Source organism: Azolla caroliniana, unplaced genomic scaffold (genome assembly GCF_043228905.1).
Source record: "Azolla caroliniana isolate FFs.n. ecotype wild unplaced genomic scaffold, voAzoCaro1.0.p SCAF_7, whole genome shotgun sequence".
In the NCBI taxonomy this organism is placed as follows: Eukaryota; Viridiplantae; Streptophyta; class Polypodiopsida; order Salviniales; family Salviniaceae; genus Azolla; species Azolla caroliniana.
The window spans coordinates 6,409,943-6,431,310 of NW_028230442.1; the positions used below are offsets into that span (position 1 = coordinate 6,409,943).

At 41.7% G+C, this 21,368-nt stretch overlaps 3 protein-coding genes across 4 annotated transcripts in view; 1 reads left to right on the forward strand and 2 right to left on the reverse strand.

The window, feature by feature from the left end:
- Window positions 1-21,368, reverse strand: part of LOC147861711 (V-type proton ATPase 16 kDa proteolipid subunit) — a 59,754-nt gene that overhangs the window by 18,700 nt on the left and 19,686 nt on the right. The window lies entirely within an intron of this gene.
- Window positions 1,591-17,386, forward strand: LOC147861712 (putative membrane protein At4g09580). Of its 2 annotated transcripts, none has more exons than XM_087322862.1 (4): window positions 1,591-2,014; window positions 16,379-16,649; window positions 16,742-16,917; window positions 17,047-17,386. In XM_087322862.1, the coding sequence occupies exons 1-4, from the start codon at window positions 1,746-1,748 to the stop codon at window positions 17,096-17,098; spliced, it is 768 nt and encodes a 255-aa protein (XP_087178988.1). In that variant the 5' UTR covers window positions 1,591-1,745; the 3' UTR covers window positions 17,099-17,386. The 2 variants fall into 2 exon arrangements, with proteins under 2 accessions (XP_087178988.1, XP_087178987.1); XM_087322861.1 differs by having other exon boundaries at window positions 16,742-16,912.
- Window positions 20,010-21,027, reverse strand: LOC147861713 (FKBP-type peptidyl-prolyl cis-trans isomerase). The gene has a single exon (XM_087322963.1). The coding sequence runs from the start codon at window positions 21,002-21,004 to the stop codon at window positions 20,318-20,320; it is 687 nt and encodes a 228-aa protein (XP_087179089.1). The 5' UTR covers window positions 21,005-21,027; the 3' UTR covers window positions 20,010-20,317.

Sequence of the window (21,368 nt, forward strand, 5' to 3'; positions counted from 1 at the left end):
TTTCAGGAACAAGGGGAGACGATGAATGTGGACACACTTATGCCGCTCGGCCTCTCCCTTGAGGAAGCATAAATACAAAGAACAACCAAACGCCCTCGGATGTTGGGCTTCAAAACAAGTCGACGTGGAGTAGAAAAGACTAAGAAGATACGGGAACGTGAGCTACGACGACTAGAAGCTCTGGTTGGGCTACCTTTTACATTGGGACCACGGGCCACATCCACATCGTAACCCTTTGACGTCTCACTTCTCTTCGAGAGACTTGGATGGAAATGAAATTAGGCCTAATATAACATCTTTTCATTGTAGAACATGTTTTCTTTTTAGAACTATTTTTTATCTTATTTTGATTTTTTTACTTTTAATGAATGGGTAAATATCCCATTTTTTGTAAACCATTTGTCTCATGGGCCAAATTTGGCCTTAGAAGATGTTAATATATCTTTCTTTCTTTCTTTCTTTACACATATCTCTTTGTTTTCTTTTCATTATAATTACCTTACCTCGTAGTGGGTAAGTTATTATATTACTAGTTCAAAACCAAATTTTCTCACATCTCTATTAATTCAATAGATGCCACTAGCAATGGGCACGGTTTTGGCTCAAACCGAACCGAATTTTTTTAATGGTTTGGATTCTCGATAAACGGTTCAGTTCGATTCTAAAACTTGGGTTTATAGGTTTTTGGTTAACTTTTTTCTTTTTACCTCAATAGTTTATTGATGTAATGGTTTAATTAATGGTTTTTTATTGATTTAATACATTTAACTTAAATGCTTATTTAATTTAATGTATTTTTGTTTCTTTAGATGTTTAACTAATTTGACTGAAGTGCTTAGGTTTAAATTTTTTATTGAATGGTTCGGTTTGGTTTCAACTTTTCCCTAAACGGTTTGGTTTTAACTTTTTCTTAAATGGTTTGGTTTAAATACTCAAAGTTCATAAACGGTTTGGTTTGGTTTGGTTTCTTTGCCTTGAAACCGAACTGAACCGAACCGTGCCCATTACTAGATGCCACCGTGGAATGTATGGAGGTTGAACCCCATCACATCCTACTCTCTATTGGACACCGTTACCAATTGAGCTAAGATTTATGTGGGCAAATCTCTCTCTCTCTCTCTCTCATGGGCCAATTTTGGCCTTAGAAGAGTTAATACATATATCTTTCTTTCTTTTTTCTTTCTCTCTCTTATTGTAATTAGCTTACCCTAGTGGTACATTGTTATACTAAAAGCACTCTGCATCTTGGGTTCAAAACCCAATTTCCTCGCCTCTCTATTATATACTTCATATATATCTCTTAATTCATTAGATGCCACTTTGGACCCATGACTTCTTGGTCTCCATCGAGCAACCTTACCAATCTCTCTCTCTCTCTTTATCTCTTAATTCACTAGATGCCAGTTTGGAATGTAGGGTTTGAACCCATGACCTCTTGGTCTCAATTGGGCAACCTTACCAATATCTCTCTCTCGCTCTATATCTATGTATTATGTATGTAAATACATACAAGAGCAAAGAAATTGCTAGCAGTAGCAATACAGAAAATACACACACTGAAAGGCATTTGGAGACAGAAACAGAGACAGACACAGAAACAGAAACAGAGACAGACAGAAAGAGGCTCTCTGAGCTATAGAAAGACGACGACGTCGAAGATTCAATCCTGATATCTTAACAGAGAGAGAAGAGATCGCATGGTGGAACCCCTCATTCTTCCTTCCCTATATCCTTAGACGAAAACTATGAAATGGAGAATCTCTCTTGTTGGTTTTCGATCTCTGACTACATCTGCTCGTGTTGCCGATGTGAATTCGGATGAAGAAAATGGTCATGAACGCCACAAGTTTAACAGTAATAACAGATTCCCATTGTCTCACTGGGAGGTTGTTATCCTCTTCTTCGTTTTTGTTCTGTTCTCTGTCGCGTTGTTGTTGATTTTCTGGACTATGCCACAGCTCGATACTAGTGTTCTTTTATTCCCTCGGAACCTCGTGGAGCTTCGACTACTCAAGTAAGTCTCTTGTTGTATTTGTATTTTTGTGCTTAGAAAGTGGTATATTTGGGCTTTTCTCATTCCTTCTTTCAAATGATATGATTTTTGCTGTTTAATCTCTAAAAAGTTATACTTTGTGCTGAGAAAATTCTATATTTGTGCCCAAAAAGTGGTATATTTCTGTTTTCAAATTTGTGTTTTTGTGCTTTAAAAACCTATATTGATTTTTGTGTCGATTCAAAATTTATTTGTAATAGAATGCAGTTTATTTATACTTATAGTTTTGTGTGACATGTTACCCAAAAACATTTCTTGAATATTTGGAATTTGACCTGGTTTCATGAAAGACTAATCTAGTTATAGGTTACGCTACTCTAATCTCAGAGTTGAGAAGGCTATATGATGATTGTGTGATATTGTATTTGGATAGATTTGATTTCAGTATTTTTCATGGGATTTCTGTGGAAACTTAAGGAGTCTAGAATTATCTTTCTGGGAGTTATGGACTCGACTGATGAGTTTGGTAGAGTTTCCCGCACCATATGGACTTTTTTTGAGGATTGAGAATACAAAGTCTTATTGAAGTAAGGTTTTGTTGACATTAGCATAGAGCTCCTTCAGTTTCATTATGATCATGAGTTAATAATGATCAACTCCCTTCAACACCCATTCAGGGCATCTGCTGATACTCTACATGGAATGCAGTTGGGTTGAAGTGTTGGTCTGCCATGTTAGGTTTGAACCTAGACCCTAGTGATTACAAGACACATTTGATTCATGCCACTCTGCAATGGAATCATATAGATTATATGCATGTATGCACTGATGAAGAGCTTAGGAGTGTCCTTACACAATCCACATGAGCATGAGAAAGAAATTTCCCTATCTTTCACTTCAGCCTTTCATGCCAACGTTGGGCCTACTGTCATCCTATATTGCAGTAGGAATTGGTTCACCATATGCTTACTCCGGAATCGTGGTTTCCTAAAAAAAAGAACCTTAATACAATGAGCACTACTGCCATCTTTCTTGTCGGAACTCGCTAGTTACACGTCCACTTTGTGGACGAGACTTAATATCGTGGTGGATTTGTGCTTGTATCTGTAGTTTTAAACTTCGATTCTCCTTTACTTGCTCCTTCTTTCTTCGTTTCCTTTATCTCTATCACATTCATAGCATCACTTTTTGCCTTGCATTTAAGAATTCATATTGTACCCCATAACAATCCCTGTGTTGCTTACACTTTGGTCGTCCATGTCAACTCAGGCCACAAGGGCCAATATGTCATCCCATGTTGTGGCAGGAATAGAATTACAACACGTTCATTCTCAAGTTCCAACTCCCAATTTCCAAATACTGATGCTCTATGGCTCAGGTTTTATATTAAAAACCATAGGAATTTATGTGTAAAACTTAATAGATCTAAAATCAAGCTTCTTGTTACATAACCTCATATATTAAAAAAACATCTTGTTAAAGAAAAGTCTTTGAAAAGGTAAAAAATGTGGCAAGTCTTTGGAAAAGCCAGAATATTTAGAAGCAATGAACTAGCAAATGCCCACACAAGATATATATACCTAATCAAACCACTCCTCAGGAAGAGGTGATGGTGAAGAGACGCTAATAGCATGTAGCAAAGGTGTGGAGGATTTCATAGAGCAGACACGGTTTTACACTGCACATTTGTGCATGATTTACCAAGCATATGTTTTAGGAGGTTCTCAGTTAGTATGTTTCAACAATATCAAAATATACATTTTGTAAAGAGGTATCCCGTAAGTTTTTTCTCCTTCAATCCAGCACCTAATAAGCATGCTATCCAAAACAATTAGTAGGCATCGTAGTTAAAATGTGAAGAATTTCAATTATGCTGCATGCCTGGATTATTAAGCAATATCATGCTATTTTTGAATAGTAAGCATCACGGTTAGATTGTATGCTTTGATAAACTATCATGCATGATATTCAAAATATCAAGGGTCCTAATGAGATTATATCCTTCAATCAGAATATTGATCATCAAAATTAGATTGCATGCTTCAATCAGACAGTTGATAAGAATATTAAGTGTCTGTAATAGAAAACTGGGGAATTGTTTCTTATTAAGAAGAATCTAACTTTATGGGCTGCATTTGTGTTTATTTTGAAGTTATTGAAAATGCGAGGGATATTGTAGATATTTCCACATACACTGGAGGCATTTTTGATATTTTCCCAATCCTATATGATTTCAGACATGACAATGTATGAATTTCAACATGGTGAATTGTCAAACAAAATCTATGCTTCAATTTGACCCAACTGTAGTGTTGTGGCTCCCCACCTCCCTGTTATTGTTAGTTTCCCAAGCACTATTCATGCTCCACATCATGTCTATGGGGAGGAAAATGTCCAAATTTAAATGCTAGTATGCATATTTTAAGTCCAAGAACCAAGATGCATATATGTTAAATCGATTTAATCACTCTAAAACCCTTTGTCTCACTGATTAGAAAATCCATAACCCACTAGTGTCCAAATAAACCTAACATGTTATGTTTATATTAATGGGCCATATTGAAGAAATCAATATGAAGCAATTAGATATGGTCTGTTGGATTCTTATTTTTGAATCCCAAAAACCTCACCACTTTAGGGTTCTAAGAGTATTTTTAGACAGGGGGAAAAAACCTCCTAAAGAGGGAAAAAATGCCCTTGTAGTCCTAAGTGTGTTCACACACATCATTGTCCTAAGCGTGTTCACACATTATTGTCCTAAATGTGTTCACACACATCACTATCCTAAGTGTGTTCACACATCACTGTCCTAAGTGTGTTCACACACATCACTATCCTAAGTGAGTTCACACATCACTGTCCTAAGTGTGTTCACACACATCACTACCAAAATATGTCAACAAATCCCCCTTGGGAGTGATGCGGTGAACAAGGAACTGACACTCATGGTTAAACAAGTGCCAAGCTATGTGGATAGAGATGAATCCACAAATGGGATTAGGCCTAAAGCTTTGTGGAAAGCTTCAAACTTCTCCCTAGGCAGAGCCTTTGTGAAGAGGTCTGCAATGTTCTCTTGCGTGGGCACATAAGCCAAACTGATCTCTCCAGCGGAGAACCTTTCCTTGACATAGTGATAATGCACCTCAATGTGCTTAGTGCGAGCATGGAACACAGGGTTCCTCGCAACTGCCATTGTGCTTTGACTGTCAGTGAAGATGGTGGTGGCAGAAGACTGACCAACACCCAAATAAGCTAAAAGGCGTCTGAGCCACACACACTCAACTGTGTCGAAATTCCGTGCTCGGCCACAACCGAGGAACAGGATCGATTCACAGAAAACGGGAAATACAACAATGCACGAAAAACAATAGAGAGAAAGGTACACTGGATGTTCTACGTGGAAAACCCTAAATGGGAAAAACCACGGGAGTCCTCAAACTCCAACTATCACTATGAACAGAGATGTACAATGGTGAAGCTTCAAGGCAACAACCTTGAGCTCACTATCTTCGCCACAGGCGGCGGTAATACACAGAGGCAACGACCTCCTCGTCTCTCTCTCTCTCTCTCTCTCTCTCGGCTGCTCTCTTCACTCTCTCTAAGTGAAAACAGAAAAATAAGCAACAACTTTTCAGCAACAATAAACAGTTTGCCCTAAGTCATATTTATACACATATGACTTTCAGGCTATTTACAAATATAGCCACAAGGGCCCTTGGCAAACATATTCACAAATATGTCCCCGCATCCGGATCTCTCTTCGGGTACATACATCATCCGGCTCCGTAGCCGGGTCTTCATCATCCGGCTCCGTAGCCGGGTCTTCATCATCCGGCTCCGTACCCGGGGTCTACATCATCCGGCTCCGTAGCCGGGTACTCTTCATCCGGCTTCATGCCGGGTACTCTTCATCCTCCGGTTCCGTAACCGCAACCGGGCTTGCCGTCATTCATCTCCGGACATCCCATCCGGAGGGACCGTAAATCCCAACAAACTCCCCCTTCACTTCGGCATGGGATGTCTCTCCAATCCGATCCTCTTCCGGCATGCTTCCAGCTTGTCGGGTGTAAGTACCTTAGTCAGCATATCCGACCCGTTCTCGTCCGTGTGGATCTTCGTCAGCACGAACTCCTTGTCTTCTATCCTTTCCCGGATCCAGTGATATCTTCGCTGGATGTGCTTCGTCCGGGAGTGATAGGCCGCGTTCTTCGCAAGGTGGATGGCACTCTGACTGTCGCAGTAGAGTCGGTACTCCTCCTGCCGGATACCGAGCTCTCTAATGAAGTCCTTCATCCATATTATTTCCTTGCCGGCTTCAACAGCCGCCATGTACTCCGCCTCCGTGGTTGACAGTGCAACCGTCTTCTGCAGCCTCGACTGCCATGAAACAGCTCCCCCTGCATACGTCATCACATACCCTGATGTGGACCGGCTGGTATCTGCATCAGCCGACATATCCGAATCGGTAAATCCATCGAGTTCGGGCTTACCGGAGCCGAATCGGAGGCACATGTTTGCCGTGCCCTTCAGGTATCGAAGTATCCATTTGACCGCGTTCCAATGCTCTTTGCCGGGATTGCTCATGTAACGGCTCACCACTCCGACTGCATATCCTATGTCCGGTCGGGTACACACCATCGCGTACATCAAGCTCCCGACGGCAGAGGCATATGGTACTTTCATCATGTCCTCCTTCTCAGCCTTTGTCTTGGGGCTTTGCTTCCTGGACAGCTTGCAGTTTGCCGGGAGGGTCGATCCGACCGGCCTTGCTTCCGACATGTTGAACCGGTGAAGCACCTTTGTCACGTACTTCTCCTGTGACAACCACAACTGCTTCTTCTTCCGGTCCCGGATGATGTGCATCCCTAGTATTTGCCTCGCCGGACCCAGGTCCTTCATTGAGAAGGTTCGGTGAAGTGCTTTCTTCAGCATCCGTATCTTGCCCTGGTCCCGTCCGACGATCAACATGTCGTCCACGTACAGGAGGAGTATTAGAAAGTCTCCTCCTTCGAACTTCTTCACAAACACGCAGTGATCGGTCTGCGTTTTGTGGTACCCTTCGTCTGTCATGAAGGAGTCGAACTTCCGGTACCATTGCCGGGGAGCCTGCTTCAGACCGTAGAGGCTCTTCTTCAACCGGCATACCAGGTGCTCCTTTCCTTTCTTCTCGAATCCTTCCGGTTGCTGCATGTAGATCTCTTCTTCGAGGTCACCGTGAAGGAATGCCGTCTTCACGTCCATCTGTTCTACCTCGAGGTCCATGCTTGCCGCTATGCTCAGCACCGTCCGGATGGAGGTCATCTTCACTACCGGGGCAAATATCTCGTCGAAGTCGACGCCCTTCTTCTGCTGGAACCCCTTCACCACGATCCTGGCTTTGTATCTCGGGGGGTTTCCGGCATCTCCCGGTTTCAGCTTGAACACCCACTTGTTTCGAAGTGCCCGCTTTCCTTTCGGCAACTCCACAAGTTCATATGTGTGGTTCTCATGCAGGGAATCCATCTCCTCCTGCATGGCACTTAACCACCTGCGGCTATGTGTGTCAAGCTCTGCTTCTTCAAAATTCTCCGGCTCCCCCTCGTCGGTTAGCAGCACGTGCTCTGGTTCCGGAAATCTCCGGGGGGCCCTTCTCTCTCTTATAGGATATCTCCGTTCCGGAGCTTCGGTAACCGGTTCTTCCGACTCTTCTTCATCCGAATCCATTTCGGGATCAGGGCCGGTTCCGGTATCATTTTCATCTTCTTCGGCCGGTTCTGTTTCTTCACCGTCTTCGGCCGGATCCTCGAGTGCTAACCGGTCTCTTGCCGGTCGAGACTGCTCCTTGTAGAGTTGATCCTCACTAGTCGACTTGGAGCTCTTCATCTTCTTCTCCGACTCCCAGTCGGCGAGTGTCTTGTCCTCCATGAAGATGATATCTCGACTCCTGAATATCTTCTTGTCGACCGGGTCCCATACTCGGTAGCCGAACTCGTCGTTGCCGTAACCGAGGAATATGCATGGCCGGGTCTTTGGATCTAGCTTTCCTCTCCGGTCCTTTGCCACATGCACATATGCGAGACACCCGAACACCTTCAGATGCCGGTAGGATACTCCCCTACCGGTCCACACTCTTTGCGGCGTGTCTCCATCCAAAGGTACTGAGGGTGATCTGTTTATCACGTATGTCGCCGTCGACATTGCCTCAGCCCAAAACCCCTTGGGTAATTTCGCATGCGCCAGCATACTCCGGACCCTCTCCATTATGGTCCGGTTCATCCTCTCGGCCAGCCCGTTCAGTTCCGGCGTCTTCGGCACAGTAAACTCGAGTCGGATTCCCTTCGAGCGACAGTACTCCTGGAACTGTCCCCGGTATTCTCCTCCGTTGTCCGCTCGTATCGCTTTCAGCTTCTTGCCGGATTCCCTTTCCACTCTCGCGTGGAGTTCTTTGAAGACGGACAGTACTTGGTCCTTTGTCTTCAACGGTGCCGTCCACAGCTTCCGGCTGTGATCATCAATGAATGTTACGAAGTACTGGGCTCCGCCATGTGACTTCGTTTCTACCTGACACACGTCAGTGTGCACCAACTCCAATGGTGCGCCACGTCTCGTCGGTGGCCTTGAGTGGAAGGAGGTCCGGTTTTGCTTACCGGCCAGACAGTCGGTGCACTTCTCCAGGTGCACATGCTTCACTGGAATAAGGTTGTCTTCTGCAAGCCTCTTCATCCCCTTCTTGCTCATGTGGCACAGTCTCTTGTGCCACAGCTCACCGGCAGTGTCGGCTGCCACGTTCAGCTCCTCCGGACATAGCCGGGAGTTCATCAGGTACAGTGTGTTGACCTTCCGGGCCCGAGCCACTATCAGGCTCCCCTTGCTGAACTTCATGACACCGTTCCGGATGCTACCCGTGTAGCCTTCATCATCTAGCCTCCCGGCCGAGATCAGGTTCAACCGGACCTCCGGAACGTGTCACACATCCTTCAGCAGCATCTTGCATCCGGTTGATGTCATCAGCCACACGTCTCCTATGCCGGCAATCCGGCATGTACCTTCATTTCCCATCCGGACACAGCCGTGCTCGCCGGCTGTGTAGGATGAGAAGTATTTCTTCTCCGGGGTCAGGTGGAACGATGCTCCGGAATCGACCACCCAGGTCATCTCTACACCGGCAATGTTCAGCTCCCTCTCTTCGGTAATGAGCATGATCTCCTCTTCACTTGCCGCGAGTGCCGTCGTTCCTTTCCGGTCCTGCCCTCGCCGATCCGGACCTCTCCGGTCCGTGGCTCCCCGGTATGCACCGTTTCTCTCCGGTGACTTCTTCGAATCGGTGTCGTCGGCTCCGTTGTCCTTTCGGTAATGCCGACAATTCTTCCGGAAGTGCCCCGGCTTCCCACAGTGGAAGCATGTGGGCCTTCCTCTTGACTGCGACCGGGTCCCCGACTTCTCCCGTCTTTGCGGACTCCGGTTCCATTGTCTTCCCCGTTCCGATTCGGTAAGCAGCGCCTTCGAGTCGGAGGCCGGTTCTTTATCTCTCCGACGCGCTTCTTCGTTCAAGATACTTGTCTTTACCGTTTGTAGAGACAAGTTATCTTCGGTGCAGGAGGTGCTGAGAGTCACCACCAAGTTCTCCCAACTGTCCGGCAATGTACACATCAGGATGATGGCTTGCATTGCATCCTCCAACGGGAACTTGATCGCCGCAAGCTGGTTCACGAATCCCATGAACGTGCTTACGTGTTCCACCATACTCTCGCCGTCCCGGTACTTGAGATTCACTATCTTTCTCATCAGGGAGGTCCGGTTCAACGCATTCTTTCTCTCGTAGAGGCCCGACAGCTTCCTCCACATCTCATATGCGTTGGTGTCGTTTGCCACGTGTTGTAGAACGCTCACATCGACGTATTGCCGAATGGTTGCAACGGCTTTCCGGTTCAGAAGCCTCCATTCCGTCTCAAGTACCCCCTTCGGTATTTCCGACCTGTCAATCGGTTCGTACAGGTCCCGAACAATCAAAAGATCCTCCATCTTGATCTTCCAGTCGGCGTAGTTCTGCGCGTTCAACACCATCATGCCCGGAGGCCCACTACCGCCGCCTTCCATTTTCTGTGTTACCGTCGCTCTGATACCACTTTGTCGAAATTCCGTGCTCGGCCACAACCGAGGAACAGGATCGATTCACAGAAAACGGGAAATACAACAATGCACGAAAAACAATAGAGAGAAAGGTACACTGGATGTTCTACGTGGAAAACCCTAAATGGGAAAAACCACGGGAGTCCTCAAACTCCAACTATCACTATGAACAGAGATGTACAATGGTGAAGCTTCAAGGCAACAACCTTGAGCTCACTATCTTCGCCACAGGCGGCGGTAATACACAGAGGCAACGACCTCCTCGTCTCTCTCTCTCTCTCTCTCTCTCTCGGCTGCTCTCTTCACTCTCTCTAAGTGAAAACAGAAAAATAAGCAACAACTTTTCAGCAACAATAAACAGTTTGCCCTAAGTCATATTTATACACATATGACTTTCAGGCTATTTACAAATATAGCCACAAGGGCCCTTGGCAAACATATTCACAAATATGTCCCCGCATCCGGATCTCTCTTCGGGTACATACATCATCCGGCTCCGTAGCCGGGTCTTCATCATCCGGCTCCGTAGCCGGGTCTTCATCATCCGGCTCCGTACCCGGGGTCTACATCATCCGGCTCCGTAGCCGGGTACTCTTCATCCGGCTTCATGCCGGGTACTCTTCATCCTCCGGTTCCGTAACCGCAACCGGGCTTGCCGTCATTCATCTCCGGACATCCCATCCGGAGGGACCGTAAATCCCAACAAACTGTAGCTGTGAAAGCTGCCCTATACTCAGCCTCACAACTAGACGTGGCCACAGTAGGCTGCTTATTGCTCAACCAAGATATGCATGAGCTACCAAGCATGAAGCAAAAACCACTTGTGGACACACGAGTGTCATAACAACCAGCCCAATCAGAGTCAGAAAAAGCATGCAGGTCTGGTGGTAGTGATCCCCCCTTGGGATAAAACAACCCAAGTAACCAGGTATCACTCAAGTAGCGAAAGATGCGCTTAACTGCCTACCAATGCTTAACTCCTGGGCAATGCATAAACCTGCTCATCTGAGAGACAGCAAACTGAATGTCAGGTCGGGTTATGCATAAGTAAATCAAGCATCCAACTGCCTGCTGATAGAGAACAGCATCAAATGCATCTCCAGCATCATGAAGGCTCAAATGTAAACCTGTCTCCATGGGAGTGGCAATAGGTTTATAGTCTTCAAGGCCAAAACGCTGTAATAATGTGTCAATGTATTTCGATTGACACAAAGCTATTCCACCATCAACTTGTATGAATTGAATGCCCAAATAATGATGCAAATGCCCCAAATCTGACATCTCAAAGGAGGCATGCAAATCAGCCTTAAAGTCAGCAATATGCTTCTCATTGGGACTAGTGAGCAACATATCATCGACATACACAACCATGATCAGAAATACATCATCAGCACGCTTAACATATAAGGTGCTTTCAGTTGGACTATTCTCAAACCCAAATGCAATCAAATAGGCATGTATCTTTTCATACCAAGAATGCGGTGCTTGCTTCAAGCCATATAATGCCTTTCGCAACCTGCACACTTTGTGTTCATGCCCTTTTTGCACAAAACCACGGGGCTGGGATACATACACTTCCTCATGAAAATCACCATTTAAAAATGCTGTTTTAATGTCCAACTGATGTACATTCCAACCACGATGAGCTGCAATTGCACAGAGGCTACGAACAATAGTCATACGGCAGGTGAGAGCAAAGGTCTCATCAAAATCAATGCCTTTTTCTTGGGCATAACCTTTCGCAACAAGCCTAACCTTATACCCGTCAATTGTTCCATCAGGTTTACGCTTTAGCTTATATACCCACTTAGTGCCAATAGCCTTCTTGCCAGGAGGCAAGTCACATAAAGACCATGTACCAGTCTTCATAATAGCCTCATATTCTGATTGCATAGCAACCATCCAATTTTCTGAATTTTGTGCTTCATCAAAAGAAACAGGCTCACTCTCATTGCAAAGACTAGAGGCAGCCATTGCATAACAATTTGATGCAAAAGAAGCACTATGATAACTTGAACGAGTACGGCATGGCAAAGGAAAATCCAATTTATTGTTTTGCAAAGTCTACAACAGCTAGGCACAATCTTTGCCTCCTCTATATCAGCCCTCTCATTAGTAACTGCATCATGTAAGTCTGCATCAGAAATAGAATGATCTGCATCAAAAATGGAATGATCTGCATCATTATGAGTAGCTTCTAAAGGCTGAGAAGGTGCCTCAAGTGGGTCAACACTTAATTGTCCACTTGTAAACAGAGGCAACAAAGTGTCATACACATCTTTGGAGCTAACTGATGTCTCCTTCGTACATGAAAGAAGTGGCTGAATTGTATTCTCCACAAAAACAACATCATGGCTAACCAAAATGCATTTAGATTGTGGATGATACAGACGATAGCCTTTACTTTCAGAACTATATCCTACAAAAATACATTTCACTGCTTTATCATCCAATTTTTTGCGTTGATGTTTAGGCACTAATGCATATGCCAAACAACCAAAAACACGCAGATGAGCAATAGATGGCTTTTGGCCATGCCAAGCTTCATATGGAGTGATAGAGTGCAGTGCTTTAGTGGGACACTTGTTAAGTACATATGCTGTACACATGACAGCCTCAAGCCAGAAACTATGTGGTAAGGCTTGACTTTTGACCATACACCTAGCCATTTCCATGAGTGACCTGTTCTTTCTTTCAGCAACTCCATTTTGTTGAGGTGTATACGACACTGTACATTGATGTTTTATCCCACGTTCAGCCAGAAATGCATTAAACTCAGAAGACATATACTCCCCCCCTCGATCAGAACAAAGGGTGCCCATTTTATATGATGACAAATTCTCAGCCAAAGCTAGAAATGGTTTGAAGCACAGAAACACTTCGGACTTTGCCTTCAATGGATATACCCATGCATGCCTAGAAAAGTCATCAATGAAAGTCACAAAATAAAGATAGTTCCCAAGAGAATGTGTTTGCATAGGACCACAAACATTGCTATGAACAAGCTGCAATTTTTGCGTAGCTCGAACTTAACCATCTATTGGAAAGGATGAACGGTGCATTTTGCCCAAAATGCAGCCTTCACAAACATGCTTCCGGGGTGCCTCAAGTTTGGGCAAGGAGGACACCATTTCAGATTTCTGTAGGCGAAGCAAACTTGCAAAATTCAGATGACCAAAGCGTGCATGCCAAATCTTTGCATTTGAAATAGCATGAGAATCTTGTATTGCACATGCTGAATCATTTATAGCTCGTTCATAATCTACGAGCTTATACAGCCCACGACATAAAATGCCAGAAGCAATAATAACATCCCCATTGGACAGATCATGAATTGTACACATGTCATCAACAAATTTAACAACCAAGCCAACCTTGGCTAATGTTGAAACTGACAACAGATTTTTCTTGATCCTTGGCACAAACAAAGCATTTGACAAGATGAAAGGACTACCATCAGTAGTAGTCAAAATGATCTTGCCAACACCCATAACTGGATAAGATGAGTTATTGGCGCATGTGACAATATTCCTTGTAGGAGCAGGCTCCAATGAAATGAAGAAATTGCGCTACGAGGTAATATGTTTGGTTGCCCCATTGTCGAAGTACCAAACATTTGATTGTACAACAGACATACATTGTTCAAGTGAAGATGGGTCAAAACTACAAACAATAGTAAATGCCCATTCTTCATTCTGCACAAGATTTGCAGACTCTGTTTTTGGTGTAGAAACTTCTGCCACAATGAGTCCTGCCACAGTTCTTTATAATATGATCAATTCCTTTACAATATTTGCAAAATAGTTTTTGTTTTTGCTCTTGTTTTTTTTCATTCACTTGTGAATTATTAGCAAATCTTTGCTTGTTAGCAGAAGAGTTCCATTTACCTTTGCCCTTTTGACTAGCTAGGAAAGCTTGATCTGCAACATGCATAATAGACCTGTTTTGCCTAGACTGATCTTCTTGTAACAAAACAGAGACTAGCTCCTCGAATGATAAGGCATTGGGATTGTCTTTCATCATTAATTGAAGAGTAGAAGCAAAACTCTGATATGAATCAGGAAGACCATTTAGAATGGTTTGCACAAGTGAACTATCTGGTATCATTTCATCAGCAGAAATTAATTGTTCCTTGAAATCTTTGATTTTTGTAAGAAAACTGTCCATTGAATCCCCTTCATTCATGTGCTTGCTCTCCAATTGTTTTCAGAGATAAGCAACATGAACCTCATTTCTTTTTTGGTACAAAGTGGTAAGAGTATCCCAAGCATCCTTTGCTGTCTTGCAAGAGTGAATATGGGGAATAATGGCACGTTTCACAGACAAAGCTATCAAAGCATGTGCCTGAGCTGAGCATCTCTGCCATCCCAACGAAGTTGCTCTGCAGTTGGTACAACAGAAACTGTAGCATGTACATCAATAGGATGATCAACATCCTCGACAGAATCAGTACCATCAGCGTTTGTGTTCTCAACAACATGACATTTTTTAGCCCCTTGAACCACATTCCACAACCCCTTTGCTACTAATACATGGCGCATCATATAAGCCCAAAGAGGGTAATTTGTTCCATCCAATTTATCCTCAACAGCAAGCATCCGAAATACATCATTGCTCTCATCCATGGCCGTGGACTGAACATGTTTTGATGTAAAAAATGGACTGCTCAAGGGAATAATGTACCTCTTTTACTTGAAAGATGAACAAGTGAAGAGAAAAGGGAAGCAAATCTGATTTCTGAGGGTTATAGGAATGTCTTGGAAGACTCAAGGAGGCTTTTTCTAGGATTGAATCGACTTGGAAGCAGAAAAAAAACTCAACTGAAACTGCGCAGAGAAAGAAAACATGTAGAAATTGGTTTTTTCAACAACAGAAAAATGCCACCACAGATGGCACAGACGGACTGCGTATGAGAGTCGTTGGTTTGCTGCTCAAATGTCGCTCTTTGGCTCTGATACCACTGTTATATTCTTATTTTTGAATCCCAAAAACCTCACCACTTTAGGGTTCTAAGAGTATTTTTAGACAGGGGGAAAAAACCTCCTAAAGAGGGAAAAAATGCCCCTGTAGTCCTAAGTGTGTTCACACATCACTGTCCTAAGTGTGTTCACACATCACTGTCCTAAGTGTGTTCACACATCACTGTCCTAAGTGTGTTCACACACATCACTACCAAAATATGTCAACATCATGCCCCACATCATGTCTATGGGGAGGAAAATGTCCAAATTTAAATGCTAGTATACATATTTTAAGTCCAAGAACCAAGATGCCTGTATGTTAAATCGATTTAATCACTCTAAAACCCTTTGTCTCACTGATTAGAAAATCCATAACCCACTAGTGTCCAAATAAACCTAACATGTTATGTTTAGATTAATGGGCCATATCGAAGAAATCAATATGAAGCAATTAGATATGGTTACTTTTTTATTGTGTTTTTTTATTTCCTTCTGGTTTACTTTATTTCTTATATCTTGATCAGACAGTCATACACCTAGACAATTGCAGGCTTACAAAATTATCATGTTGCTGGGAAACATCTATTCTGGAGCTTAGTGTAACATGGCCATCAGCTGTAAAATTCTCTTTTTAAATATTTTGTATGCATCTTTCAAACATTGCAGGATTATTTCTCTCTTCCAACCCTGTAACCCTATACATCTCTCATGTCCCTCTTTTCCCCCATTTGAATACTCAGCCCGATGTGGCCATTGTTCTATTTTTGTGGCAATATTATCCCTTTAAGTTGTCATACTGTTTATTTGCTCTATCAGACTTTGTTTAGTGGTTGCTACCTTCATTATACATCCTTGGTTTGTTCTCTTATTTTTAGATGAAAAGATATTTTTGAGTATCTCGTACATTCAATTACTAGTATTTGTGCAGTCTGAAGGACATTAAGTTGTAATAATTGTCGGTTTCTAATTTTTATTGAATAGGCAAAATCTCAGACTTAAGTAGTGATATAAGAATCCAGGTAGTCCATATCTGAATGTGAGGTAGTAAAATGACTTCCAGACCCCAAATCAGTGAAAAAATGTAAATAATGAATGCGCGACAATAATCTTAATTTCAATCTGTGGGTATAGGTAGTAGACTTTTCATCCTACCAATATTTTAACCTAGGGTCTCATTTTGTGTTCATGAGAGAATTGAGCCCTTTTCTCACATATAGGTTGTAATTTGCGTCTTGATTTGTAGATCGATCTCATATTTCTGTTCTGCTATAGATATACGCTGAAAAATCATGCTCAGGGGTTATATTTTTTGCAGGCTGCATATTGCTGCTTATACAAAGGATTACACAGCTCAAGTGCTATTAGGATACATAGCAACCTACATATTCATGCAAACATTTATGATTCCTGGAACTATATTTTTCTCCCTCCTGGCAGGGGCTCTGTTTGGAATGTTAAAAGGGCTGATCTTGGTAGTCTTTTCAGCTACAGCAGGTGCCTCTTCATGCTTCTTTTTGTCAAAGTTATTTGCTAGACCTTTGGTTTTTTGGCTATGGCCAGAGAAGCTAAGGTTTTTTCGAGCAAAGGTACGAAATGAGCCTTCAATATGAGTGTTATGTATTTCTTCTTTGTTATATTTCTGTAGGAGCTAGTAAAATATGCAAAGCTTTTTAACCAGATTGCCCAGCATAGGGATAAGTTATTGAATTTCATGCTGTTTCTGCGAGTCACACCAACACTGCCAAACACATTCATCAATTTAGCATCACCTATTGTAGATGTCCCATTCTCTATCTTCTTCTTCGGAACTTTATTTGGTCTAATTCCAGCTTCACTTATTACAGTTCGGGTAAAGTGTGCGTTGACCTTTTTTTCTTCCATTCCTTTCCGTCGGATTTATTTACTTCTTTAATTTCATATGCATAAGCTCAAAGTATGTATCTCAAACCATTACTTTGTTCATTTTTCTGTAACATTATATAGGCTGGGCTTGCTCTTGGAGATCTTCAATCTTTGGGAGATCTATATAATGTAAAAACCCTAGCATTCCTCTTTGGAACTGGGCTTCTTTTCATCATTCCAACTCTATTGGGCAGATCCAAGGAAGGCATTGTGTAGCCTTCTTTTAGTCGCGTATAGAATCTTTACTACATATTTCCAACCTCAAAAGTATAAAACAATGACAAGCATGAGAAAGCTCAAATTGGGTGTCATGCGTTACTTGACCTTGATTTTTATTCTTTACATTGGAATTACAATATTACAAATTTGTACAGGCAGTTTCACTTTATGATTGCAATGTCAAGGAGTTGAAACTGACACCTATGAGATTAGTGTGTTGTCAAGCTCATGTTAATTAAAAAAGTTCTCTTGAAGTGGAGAAGTAGTGTCTTTATATTTCATACAAAATATAGCTTGTACTATCATTGGTGGCAAGGCCATCTCTAATATCTTTGTAAAGGGTACTTTGGAACAATTTTTGTATCTAGAAAAAATATAAAGAGAAAGTGTGTTATTTATTGTGTCTTTCCATATCTTTCTTTAGATAAGTCTGATCTCCATGTATATCAGTAGTTTCTGTAGACGAAAGGAGCTTGACTGTAAGGTTCTCGCAACAGAGTGATTGTGCTTATTATATTTATTCTAAACGAGTGTGAGGTTTCATTTTGTTAAAACTCTGAGGTTAACCAGAACAGAGGGATGATCAAATTCTGGAGCCCTCTACCAGTCAATTGAGTGCTATACAGGATAATTACATTATTGTTGCTTTGTTTAAATGCTTAATATATATACACGATTTAGAATGATTAGCCATTATACTGGGGCCCTTTACCGGTCAATTGAGTGCTCTACAGGATAAATACATTATTGTTGTTTTGTTTAAATGCGTAATATATATATGATGCAGAATGATTGGCCATACTACATTAATAAAGCAATACTGTCACTGTAATGCTGAAAAGTGGGGGTATTGTTGAAGAAGGTAAGCACAAGCAGATATTCTATTGTCATTCGTTAATGGAAATTATTTGACTTGTTCCATCATTTGAGAGGACTTCCTACGTTTTACAAGTAGCATTGGTGGATTAACCAGCTATTACCGAAGAAAGTAAAAGCATAAGCTGATTTTACATCTCCACTCATTGTTGGAAATCATTTGATATTCTCCATCATTTGGCAGGTCTTCATTATTGAAAGCATTTGAAATCTTCTATCATTTCAGAGAACTCCCTACGTTTTACAAGTAGCATTGGTGAAACCACCAACTATTACTGATGAAAGTAAGCGTAAGCTGGTATTATATCACCACTCACTGTTAGAAATCATTTGATATTCTCCATCATTTGGGAGGTTCTGCTTTTTGAATAGCATTGGCAGATCTTGGGAGATATCAATAGAGTTGGAATAATTACTTTACATATGCATAAGCTCAAAGTATGTATCTCAAACCATTATTTTGCTCATTTTTCTGTAACATTATATAGGCTGGGCTTGATCTCCAAACATTATATAGGCTGGGCTTGCTCTTGGAGATCTTCAATCTTTGGTAGATCTATATAATGTAAAAACCCTAGCATTCCTCTTTGGAACTGGGCTTCTTTTCATCATTCCAACTCTATTGGGCAGATCCAATGGCAATAGATGGTTGTTACTGAAATGCATTTGATATCTTCCATTATTTTGTAACTCTTTCTATTTTAAAGAGTACCATTGGATGAATGTAGTGTTAATGTTTAAAAATAGAAAAATAATGCATGTACTGTAAAGCACACAGGCATTATGACAAGTGAAGATCCATTTCTTCTGTTAATGAAACTTAGCCCTGCCATTAAAATCTTAATTTGCTATCCAATAAACCATGGGGCAAGCATCTTAAATTCATATTCAACATTGCATGGCAAAAGCACAAGTATGATAATTTAATAGTCCTTGTGCTAAGCATCTTAATTTGATATTGAATCAAAATGCATGTTTTCCTAAAGGAAACTGGTGGGGGCCAAATGACCCCCAACTACAAAAGACTAGTACTGAAGAATCAAAACCAGAAAAGATGAGGAATAACTAAATCTGAACAAGAAAGACGCTGAACGTGCATAAGCAACGCAAACATTTTTTGCATCTCTTTTTATTAAGTGTCCTCTCTCGTACATATGACAGCACCAGGATCAATCAATGAATGTGCATTTCCTACCAATGAAAGGATGGAAAATGGAAAATGGAAAACTTTGTATGCACAAAAAGATGAACCTGTTATCCAGTTTCCAGAAAAAACAACTAAAAGAATGAGCTCTTCTCTCTTCTCTATGTAAAGAAGAGACAACAATATTTACACTCGATTTTCTATCAGACTATGGATGAACTAATAATGCTTTCTACAAGGCACCTACAATGCAACCTCATACTGTAGCAAAAGCTTCTGAAGACATGGATTGGCAGACATAATACAGAAGCAGAAAAAAGGCAATTAAAGATGAAAACTTATCTGAAATTCGTTATAAAGAAGCAGAATTCCAACCACAATAAGGATTCTTTTCTTTCTGTGCAACGCAACATAGTTCAGTACCAAAAACATTAAAATGCATGGATTTACAACATAATACCTAAGAGAAAAGAGAAAACAAAGGTGGGAAAGAGATCATTAGTAAAAGATTTATCTGGCACTCCATAGGATAGAAACAAAATTAGGCAAAATGCCAAGCAAAATATGTATTCCATGGATTACAAGCCAACAAAATGATTATAAGCATTCCATGGATTTATCTTTAAACTCAATAAATCTGAGATTTTCCACAAAATATGTAGAACTAATGGCAGGTAATCTCCATGGTATACATATGTAAGAGAAATGGCAGGTAATCTCCACAAAATAAGTCATTGGCAGATATTGATTTTCTCCATATAATTACAAAACAAGGCAGATTTCTATGTAGAGAGGAAGCCACAACTCGAAGTCACTGGTGACAGACAGGATTTCTTCCCAAAACATGTCTGCCATTTTCCATTACATAGATTTCCATAGCATACATACATAGAGATTCATCTCTTTGGCAGCATACCAATTCACTTTCAGGAAAAAAACATATCTGACATTTCCCATTATATAGTTACAAAACAAGAAAGACCATCTTGATGGCATACATACACACGTACATACATATGGATTCATCCCTTTGGCTCTATACTGATTTCAGCTACTTGGCCAAACATTGTACATTAGAAAATTAGGAAGCAAAGGCAGGAACTCTCCATAATTTCAGCTCTTTGGCCAAACACTGATCTTCTCCTTTTCATACTTGATGAAAAGTGCCGAGCAAGAAAGCAAGAAGTAGATCTGAAGAGTAAGCACAGAGCTATCATGAAACTTCAAGAAGCTTTTGCCAGTCGCAAGCTCAATAAGAAGGATAGCAGCAATGCCCAATGCAGCAAATCTTCCATTGATTCGTTCTGTGTACGAATTAAACCCCAACTCCACAGGAAACCCATCGGAGATTGGATCTTGAAGAGGAATGGGAGGAAGAAGAACACTACCTTTGCCCCCTGTTTTCTTTGTATTTGATGTTGCTGATGAAGACGATGCATACGAAGGATTACCTTTAAGAGCTTTCCGTTTCTCAGCTTTTTTCCCACTCTTTCTCCGCTGAAGCTTGGCAAGGCGCTCTTCAAATCCTGCATCGTCACCCACTGATCCGTCGTCGTCGTCGTCTTCTTCTTCTTCTTCCGCCTCTTCTTCAGCATTGCTGCGGATCGCCTCTGGATCGTCTGCAGAAGCAGCGATTCCTGTACATCTTCTTCTTCTTCTTCGTGGTGAGGCGATGAGGATTTGGTGAGGAAGGTGGAGAGGAGACAAAGAAGAAGGGGAAGAGAAGGAGGAGCGAAGGAAGCGTGAGCAGGAAGAGTGAGCAAGGAGGACATGGGGCGCCATGGCTACCGCTGCTGCCATCGCCGGAGCTTCCTCAGAAGAAATCTCAGACTTATCTAGAATACTACACTGTGGATTATTACGTATACACAGTATGTACATACGTAGACTAAAAGCGTATATACGTATGTATGTACATATGTATGTATGTACATTTGTATGTATGTACATATGTATGTATGTATGCGCTAACTTGATGAGATGCAAAAGCACACACTTAAAACAGAACAGAGTAGATCCATTGTACATAACACATACACACACATATATATACATATACATGTATACATATATGGATTAAAATTAACATTCATACCACATACACTCCATCCTCAATACATGCCTTAGGTTTATGTTATGTGTGTGAGTGTTTCAATACTACACA